Source organism: Varanus komodoensis, unplaced genomic scaffold, assembly GCF_004798865.1.
Source record: "Varanus komodoensis strain SLA01 unplaced genomic scaffold, ASM479886v1 scaffold26, whole genome shotgun sequence".
Taxonomy (NCBI): Eukaryota; Metazoa; Chordata; class Lepidosauria; order Squamata; family Varanidae; genus Varanus; species Varanus komodoensis.
The window spans coordinates 5,449,425-5,459,365 of NW_025335684.1; the positions used below are offsets into that span (position 1 = coordinate 5,449,425).

At 45.1% G+C, this 9,941-nt stretch overlaps 1 protein-coding gene across 5 annotated transcripts in view; it reads right to left on the reverse strand.

Moving 5' to 3' along the window:
* SMURF1 (SMAD specific E3 ubiquitin protein ligase 1) overlaps positions 1–9,226 on the reverse strand; it is a 55,543-nt gene extending 46,317 nt beyond the window's left edge. For all 5 annotated transcript variants that reach the window (XR_006415024.1, XM_044433193.1, XM_044433194.1 and 2 more), the window contains exon 1: positions 8,879–9,226. Coding sequence is in view for 4 of the 5 variants with exons in the window: in XM_044433193.1 (XP_044289128.1) it covers positions 8,879–8,933 (55 nt within the window). In the remaining variant the exon portion in view is untranslated. The remainder of the gene's footprint in view (positions 1–8,878) is intronic.
* Between the last annotated feature and the right edge of the window lie 715 nt (positions 9,227–9,941).

The following is a 9,941-nucleotide window of genomic DNA, read 5'->3' on the forward strand; positions in this document are numbered from 1 at the left end:
GATACAGTGTGACAGCACAACAGCGAAGTAGGAAGTAGTGTTCTTTCTGAAAAAAATGGTCTGGGTATTTGCAGAAGGATTAGGCAGGCTTTATATGTCTGGTTCAGACACATGTTTATATGCCATCTTATTCTGGAATACAAGACTTGTGCAAGCAAAGCAAAAAGCCAACAATTAACTATAGGTTCCTGATTCATCTGAACCAGAGAATTACAGTTACCAGCTTTGAAGCAAACTAGGATCATAAGTTAACTTCAAACCATGGCTAAGGTTCCTGCTTGTTCTGAAGCCAATAATAATCATTTCCTGGCAGAAAACTATGGTTAGAGCCTTTCTTGTTTAAACCAGCTGGTGCGAAGAAGCAACATGAACGGCCAAATTAAAACACACCCAACTTGCATATTGTAGCCAATTTAGCATTCAGAATAGCAAAATATTATCACATCAAATTACACAAGGCATCAGTGTTAGTGTTACAAGAGCTCCATCTGAACCACCCAAAAGCAGCTAGCAAATGTTATTTCTGCTTTGTCACACAAGATACTACAGGCACGCCTGATCCAGAGAGAATTCCTGTCAGCTGTTACAGAGGTGAACACAGCTGGAAGTACGCACCACCACACCCTTTGTGTATTATTTCAGCTTCTCGAACAATAATGGATTGTTGTTCCCACAAACAGATGCACAGATGTGCCAAACAAATGCTTAAATTGTATTTATCTACATTAGAAAACCTAGTGGCTGGAATCCAAAAAAGTACTTTAAACATGTCCAAGTAAGATTTTTGCCATTTTCCCCTTAGACTTCTGTGCCATGCAACAAACTGCTTTTGAGATCACCCTCCTTCCTACAATTTCAAAAACAGATTGTTAAATAAAATGGGAAGGAATGCTGCTGCTTAGGAAACACAAACCCCAAATAAATATGGGGCACATGAACTAATTCTACAGTAACCAGTATCTTCCAAAACCCAAAAGATACCTTTTTAACTCACAGTCAGCTGTGAACTGGTTGGCCTGAGGGATTTGTGTCTGCTGAACTTGCTTTGTCCTTGATACACGCCTATGTGAGTTCTGGCCTTTAGCATGATTAAGTGTTACTGAAAGACACATCAAACTATTCTGCCATTTCTTCATTAAGTTTACACATGGAAGTTACTTTCCGCTTTGTTTCCAAACCTCACTATGAACTATTTTGTTGCTGTAACAATGTACCATCTTCTGAGCAAGCATTTTGAAACAAAGGTATCTGCTAGATTAATAGTGCAGGTCTCTAGACTCAAAAACAAGCCAAAACTGAACTCAAATATGTACAGGACTGCCTATTCACCTTTTCCATAAATTTAAGAATATTTGTTTTAAAGAGATTCACACACAAAACTAATATGCTTTCAAACCTGCAGGAGAAAGGCTTACCGAAGGGTAACAGTTAACAAAAGAGAATTCCGACATTATCACCTAAAAATAATCTAAAATTCCACTCAGTAAGCGGACACATTATAAACTGTGTGCCACCCCCATCCAGCCAGTCAAAAGCCCCTTAAAGGGTGATTATGCAAAAGTACTGTTTTCGTTACACAGACCGAAAACAGATAATTGTTTGCTAAGGAATCAGACATCAGGGCTGCATCAGCCAGCTAGCTAGGAGTGAGCTTGGCCCACCCTGGCTTATTTGAACCGCAATGGACCGGGTGCACATGGATGGCCATTTCAAGCACTGAACCCCGGCTGGGTGTTGCCATGGCTTGTTGTGTCATCTGAACCTGAATGGCAGGGGTTGTTTGAGGGCTACACAACATCTAAATAGCCCGTGCTCTGTTGTAGGGTTTTTTGAGCGCTGCTTAATCTCAAACAACCCCTGCCATGCACATTTGATGGCACAAGAAACCATGGTAGGCCCCTGCTGAGGGTGAATGTTCAAAATGGCCGCCCACATGCCCAACAGCCCACCATGACTTAAATAAGCCACAGTGGGTCAGAGTGACTGCGTAAATCAGTCCAATGCATACAAAATCATCTGTTCAACAATGTTTGTTTTCAGTTCGAGCAAAACAATAGAATTATTGTAAACCCACCGTTTTACCAAGGAAGCCAGAAACAAGCATGTAATGCATGCCACATTTCTGACAAGATGAAAAGCCTATTGTTGAAAACAGTATACACAACTGTCTGGGTCAATCAATATCAGTGTCATTGATCAGCCAGTTAACTTTGTGGCATCCATCAATGCTGTGCTCATCATGAAAATTAGGCAAAAGAGGCTGTACAATGGATACAAATGGCCTATGAAGAATGACTTTTAAAACCCAAGAGTTATTTTATTTTTAAAAAGCAGTCAAACATTTCTGATAGAGTTTAAATTTGCTTGGAAGGAGTTCAGCTCTTTCTCTGAATAATTCAGAAATGTCTTAAATACTTCTCTCAGAACCAGCTTATAATGCAACACCACGCTTATGTTGCTGACTTCAGTATAAAAATATATTTGCATACTGATATAGTTTAATGCATATCCAGATGATTCATCACCACAGTATAATAAATTACAAAATTAATCACAGAGGCAATAAAATGTTAATTTACAAATAAAATAAGTATTCAACACTTTTGTTGAATAGAGTACAATTTCAAAATTCTGCAGAAATTTGCAAAGACAAAAACTATACTGACTGATTGGTATTCAATATTTCTTGGCTGCCTTTCAGGCCACATGTACACTTCCAAGGCAGTGTACAATAGTAAAATTCACTAATCAGTGCAGTGATAAAAACCACAAGTGTTCTAAAGAACAACGAGCACAGGCATAAGACAAAACCTACAAAATACTCTTGCAGCGACAACTCAGCCTGACAAAAGATGATCAGGGAAAAGCTGAAGTAAATACATTTTCAGGGCATTCCAAAAAGTCTAGAATAACGGGGCCCAGTGGACACACAATGGCAACTCATTCCATAGGACAGAAGGCTTCATCTTGTGCACTGCCTACCTAATTGCACTCAAGGGTGAGATGGACCACTTTTGCTGATCTTAAAGTATGGGCAGGCTAATATGGGTGAAGGTGGTTAATTAAATAATTTTGCCCCAAACCACTTAAGTTTCTGAAGGTCAAAACCAGCACTTTATATATACCTCAAAAACACACCAGCACATTTAAAAGTTCTATAAAGGGGAAATACACATTAAACCATTTCTTTACACAATGCTACAAAGACAGTTTTAGAATTTAAGGTTTTGGAATTACTTTTCCAAAACCGACTTGACATGGCTGAAGATTTCAATAAACTAATGCTGCTGTGCTTAAACAAGCCACAGAATTCCATTAACCACAGTCTCTCCAATGATGTCTGCATAATTATGAAGACAGAAGAATACTGCTGAAAAAAGAGATGCAAATACGGCTTGGGACCTGGGCATCTAAAGGAAAGCTTGCGCCCATATCTGCCCTCCCGCCCCTTGAGATCAGCAACTGATGCCCTTCTCTGGGAACCCTCTGTGAAAGATATTAGGAGGGCGAGTACCCGGAGGAGGGCTTTCTCTGCGGTGGCGCCCCACTTATGGAATGCACTCCCCAGAGAGGTCCGCCTGGCGCCGTCGTTATTTGTTTTTCGGCGCCAGGCTAAGACCTTTTATTTAAAACTTATTCTAATTGCTAAATTATTGTATTAATTAGGATTTTAAAATTTTTAGCTGAGAATGCACCGGGGGTTTTTAAATGTTGTTGTTTTTTCTTTTAAACTGTTATATTATTATTTATGTATGTTTTTATGTATTCTTTGTGAGCCGCCCTGAGGCTTTGTTATGATGGGGGCAGCATAGAAATGTTTTAAATAAACAAATAAATACCTGCAAATGACTTTCATTAAAAAAAATTAAACTGATCACCTTGGTTGAAGACAGCAGTTTATAAATCTGAAACTATCAAGCAGACAATGTTCTATGTCAATAAACAAAAGTCATCTTGGCTGAGCTAGAAATGCAGTGCTAAATAACATGCTGAAATGTATTCATCAACTCTAGCAGAAAAATATTAAACCAATTTCTATTCATATTTACTTATATGTGATTAATTGGCCCCTCATGAAGGACTAGGAGGAGACAAAGCTTAGAGGGACAACATTCTGTTTGCAGAAGATCACGAGTTCATTTTCTGGATCTCCAGTTAAAGGATTTCAGAAACAGGATGGGAAATAGGATAGGCCACTGCTAGCCAGTGTACATAATACTGTGATAAGCAGACCAGTGGTCCAGTTCAGCATGGTTGCAGTTTCTTCTTGCTAAAAGAGAAGTGAGTAATTCTTCCTCCCTGGAGAGTCAAGTTCCTCTTAGTAAGCCTTTTACCCAACATATTTGGGAAGCTATAAGCCAGTCTCAAATATTCCACTGTTGGGCAAGAGGATCGAGAAGGCAGTGGCTTCCCAACTCATCTGGATGATACTGGTTGTCCGTATGCATTTCAGTCGGGACTTGGGACTGATCGCAGCCATGGTGGGTCACGCTGCGCATTGTTTGGGGTGCAGGGAGAACAGCTCTTCAAGAGGCTCTGGAATTCTCAGCAGCTTTTGGAACCATCAACCGTAGCATCTTTCTGGACCACCTGGCAGGGCTGAGCCTTGGGGGCATATATTGCAGTGGCTCTGGTCTTTCCTGCCAGAGTGTGTCCAGATGGTGGTGTTGGACTAACGACCAGCACTGTGGTCATGCATGGCAGGCATGCAGGTATATATTTCTCAAGCACTACTTTGCACCCCCCCCCCCAAGCTCTCCGGTATCTGTTGCCACCAAACAAGCTGGGCAGGGGGGATAACCTTCTAGGAATAGGATCTAAAGTTCCTACAACAGAAACCTTCTTCCTACAGGATCCCAGGATGGTTCCTGCCTGATTCCTAGAACCTTCCAGGGATACAGTTCTTTGGCAGGAACAAGAGAAGCCATTCCTAGAGTTTGGTTTGGAGGATTTTTTTACCCCCATTTTTTTTTCCTGGTTTGGCCATGGCAGAGGAAAGGGAAGTGTTAAAACTGTTTTAAAACTGTTTTAAAATGTTAGAATGCATACAAAAGAAGCACACTGTGAATGAGATGTCTGCAACTGTGCCTTTTGGAGACACAATCACTTGTACAGGTCCATTTTTCAGGCATTGGGGGGGGGGACTTTCTCCTTTCTTGCTCCCAAACATTGAAATATACTCACTCTGGAGCTGAGCCCAGTCACCCCCATCCATGTTCAGCAAAATGGTCAAGTTATACCTATTTAACTTGGCCTGTTAAGTTGTTGTTGTGGTTCTTAAGTTAGTTTTTTATGTTTTACTATGTTTTTATTTGATTACAGTGTTTAACTTCTAAATTTACTGTAAACTGGTCAGCTTCAGAAACAGAGCAAAAGTATAAGAAATAAATAAGGATGCAATCTTGTGTTTAGACAGAAAATAGTCCTACAAAGAAAGCCAGTGTGGCACAGTGGTGCAAGTACAAAACCAGGACTCAGGAAATCTGAGCTAATTAAATTACTTTGAGCCAGTCAGATTCTCAGTCCAACCTACCTCAAAGGTTGTTATTGAGAGGATAAGAGAGGAGGAGGAGAATTATATAAGCTTCCTTGAGTTCATTGAAAGGAAAAAAAAGGTTGAATATAAATATAATTAATAGTAAAATTACCCAGCATCCTGGTGAGGGAATCTTGTGAGCTTTAGGATTTCTGTCTAAACATGCAGAAGATTGCACCCAAAATGTTTAACCCTAAACAGAATAATGTACTACATATCTATGCTTTAGCACATAAGCCACGCTGGATCAGAACAAATATCTATCTAGAACAGCATGCTGCACATACAGTGGCAAACCAGCTGTCCACAGGATCCCTCATGCAGGATGAGCACAAGACCTCCGCCTGACCAAGCTCCTCAGCAACTGGTGCGGGCAGGCATGCCACCAGTTGTAGCACATGGCCAGCAGCCACTGATAGCCTCCTCTCCCATTAATCTCTCCAATCCAGTTTTAAAACCATCCAGATTGGTGGCCATCACCAGTTCCAGTGGCAGTGAATTCCACAGCTTAACTGTGGAACTATACAGCATAACTATATGCTCTGTGAAGTACTTCCTTTTATCTGTCCTAAAACTCTCACCAATCAATTTCATGGGAAGACCCCAGGCCAAGTGCTATGGGAGAGGGGCTGAAATTACTTTTTCAAAAGACTTTTGGAAGTTCATTAGCCAAAATTCTCTAGGCAGCCCACAAAACAAAATAAAACTGAAAACAGTGTTGTCCAGTGGTTAGTGTGTTGCACTGCAACTCAGTAGTGGGTTGGACTGTGACTGTAGTCCCCACTTGACCATGACGCTCAGTCGAAGTAACTTTGGGCCAGTCATTCTGAGCTTGACCTACTTCACAGGGCTGTTAGGTCTAGGATAACACTAGAGATGGGGAAAAATAAGCATGCTGGCTCGGGCTCCTTATAGGAGAAGGGCACGATATAAATATAATAAATAGCCATAAAATAAAAATTGCATAGTAAAACATAATATAAAAACTGCATGTTTAAAACCAAAATAAAAATGAAGTTAAAATCAAGATCAGTGCAAAGATCTAATTGCTAGATTAATAAAGACGGAGAGAAGTCACTAAAAGGCACATCACATGTACCTTAACAGTCAATAATACCTATATCTTAAGAGGAATGGAACAGTTAATTTGCAGTTCATGGAAAGAAAAGGAGGCAAGAAAAAATCCAATTAATAATTGTCAGGTACCAAACCATTTTCTTCACATGCACATTCGTACATAGGAGCATTAATATTCTCATAGGATTTAATTCACTACCAAGCAGCATACACAGCAGAACAATAAAGGGAAAGCCTGGATTCTGAAGTGCATTTGGCAAGAGTCACTCAGTTGTCAGGCTCAGAGGCAGGCGGTTTCCTGCAGGAACAATCCATCAAGACCTTTGCCAGTCATCTGTTATGGGATCAGTAGACACTCCCTTGGGGAATCCAAGTTTCATTCAGAAAAGGAAGAGGGGTGACAGGAAGTTAACCATTGTCTGGATTCCAGTGGCCAATTCATACATTACATATCCAAAGATCACTTCACTGCAGAAAACTGCATGTTCTCTGCAATGTACAGGCCATGCACATTCTGCCACATACACAGGAGAAGGACACAAAATACCTTCATATACATTATCTCAGGAATCCCTGCAACGATTCTTTAAAGATAGTACTATTATCCCCATATGGCAGAGAGGAGCAGGAAGCCTGTGTGCCAGGACTTTGTCTAAGGCCACCGAGCAAGTTCATGAAGGAATTAATATTTGAACCAGAGATTTCTTGGGTAAGCCAGCATTCAAGATAGACACACACAGCAAAGCTCCAACTAGCTGGAGATTCCTATATGGTGAAATAAATGTGTGAGTTCATTGCACTGTTTCCTACACAGATTGGAAAACCTAAGGCACATCCATGTGTCAAAGGAGCTGCTACAAGCGAAGGTTCCCCACAGCATCCCTATTTCAACACACATACTTGCCTCCCTTAATGTACAAACCAGCCCCGGAGAATCCTGCATAAACTGATGAATATAAAGAAACAATGAAACACAGTTTGCCCTTTGAAAAGAGGAGACACTTCCAGAAAGCCCAAGTTCCACATAATCCTAAGGAAAATACATCAAAATGACTCGTTTATTTAAGAGTCCTAGAAACAAGTCTACCTTTCCTATAAATAGCATGAGGGAAGAGGAGAATCCTGCCTTCCCTTTAAGATGCACCCCCAAACTCCAGACACAACCCAGCATACACAAACTTCAGGGATGATGGGAGAGAGAAGAGCAACAAGGGGGAGACAATACTATCTCAAATAGGGGAAATTGGTTATTGCCACCACCCTTCACAGGAAAAGAGAAGGCGTGTGCACACAGAGGGGGAAGCACAGTCCAATCCGATAGAAAAAACTGTCCCAAAATCAACTGCTGTGCATGACTGCTATTTTAACAACAACAGAATGAATATTGTCAGAGCATGATTTGTGTGTAAATTAGTATTACACTGCATGCATATCCTGTCTTTTTGCTGCTTGCAAGGACCCCAAGCCAGCTTACATAATCCACCTCCACTCCAATTTATCCACAGAACGGCCAACCTGTGAAGAAGGTTAGGCAAAGTCTGCAACTGGCCCAAAGTCATCCAGTGAGCTTCATGACCAGGTCGGGACTCGAACCCAGATCTCCCGGCCATCATTCTCACCACACCACGCCGGCTTGGCCTTTCAGCCAATCGTATTTCTATTTTAAAATTAAAAGTTCAAGTCAAGAACAACCTGGGACCTCCCCGCAAACCGCACCCCACACATTGCATCTTGCCAGAAAAGGAGTTTGAGAAAAAAAAGAATATACACCTCTCCCTATCCCACTACTTCTATTACAGAACGAGGCTGGGGGCCTCATGTCACCCCCCGCACCACACAAAATTCCAAAATTAATTCGGCAGGGAGAACGTCCCCATCCTACTTCCAAATTTAATGACTACATTAGATTTCGGGGGGGGGGGGGGAGGAGGGAGCCCCTAATCTCATGGCCTGCCTGCTGTTCACACTATATAGGCGATGATGAGGGTGGGTGGGTGGGAGGCCTACCGCGGGGGGGGGCACTGGCTGTTCCGGGGACTGAACGGGGAGGGGGGAGCCAGGCATCCCCTCCGCATGCAGCCCCCGCTTGGCATCCCGCCCCGGCCGCCGCCGGCTCCGCTCGAACCCGGAGTGACCCGCAGCGGGGCGGGATGGCGCCCGGCGGCTCCCGTGGCGGCGCCCGCCGTTGTTGTTTCCAAGGCGGCGGAGAGGCGCCGCGCTGCTCCCCGGCTCTCCCTCCCTCGCCCTTCGCGGCGGTTCGGTTACCTGTGAGGCGGATCTTGATACTCGAGCCGGCCCGCCGGGTGCCTGCGTTCGACATCGCTCCCTCCAGAGACCCCGACCGGCCGACGGACCAGGTGGGAAGGAGGACCGGGTCGCAGCGGGGGGTGGAGGGCGGGCGGAAAGGTGGGCTCAGCCGCCGGCCACGATCGCCCCCATCCGGGACCCGCCGCCGCCGCCGATCCCCCCTCGCTGGTCCTGCTCGCTCCCTCGCCGGCCTTCTCTTCCCTCCGTCCGCCCGCCCTTCGTTCTTCCCTCTCTCCGACCCGGCTGTCCGCTCCGCCTTTCTTCCTCTCCCCGCTCTCCTCAGGCGGCGGCGGCGGCGGAGGCGGCGCCGCCTCACGGAGCTTCGACGCCCGCCCGCCGGACGCGAAGGGCGACTGCGCGAGCTCGCGCCGCCCCGGCGCGCGCCTCCTCTCCTGCCCGCCTGCCCGCCCTCCCCTTCCCTTCCCTTCCCCCGAGCTCGCACCTCCTTTTCCCGTCATGCGTCAGGAGAAAAGCGAGGGCGGGGGGCTGCCGCCGGGTGACGCGACGTCACGTCGTGCGTAACAGCTTGGAGGGAGCGGCCATCTTGAGGCGGTCTTGGCTGCGGCCGTGCGAGTCCCGCTCTTCTCGCCTCGGCGCTGCGAGTGAGATGAGGCGGCGTGAGCGCGCCCCTCGTGGAAGGAAGGGGCATTGCAGCCGGTTTTGCGGGGTGGCGGGGAACGTCTGCTGGATTGGGACCCAGGAGACCTGCGTTCCAGTCCCCCCCCCCCCGAGCCATGAAAGCCGCTGGGTGACTCTGAGCCTAACCTACCTCGCAGGGTTGTTGTTGCTGTGAAGATAAGTTTCGGGAGAACCTTGTAAGCCGCTTTGAGTGCCTTGCAAAAGAAGAAACGGCAGGATGTAAATGCAGTGTAATTCTCCCGTTCCTCCTCCATCGGCCCTGCTCAAAGGCCCCTTCAAGGGGTCTCCCCACATTTTCTTTCCCCCCTCTTAAGGCTAGAAAGCCAAGGGGATCACCCAATGAAACTGATGGGTGGGAGATTCAGGACCCATCAAAGGAAGG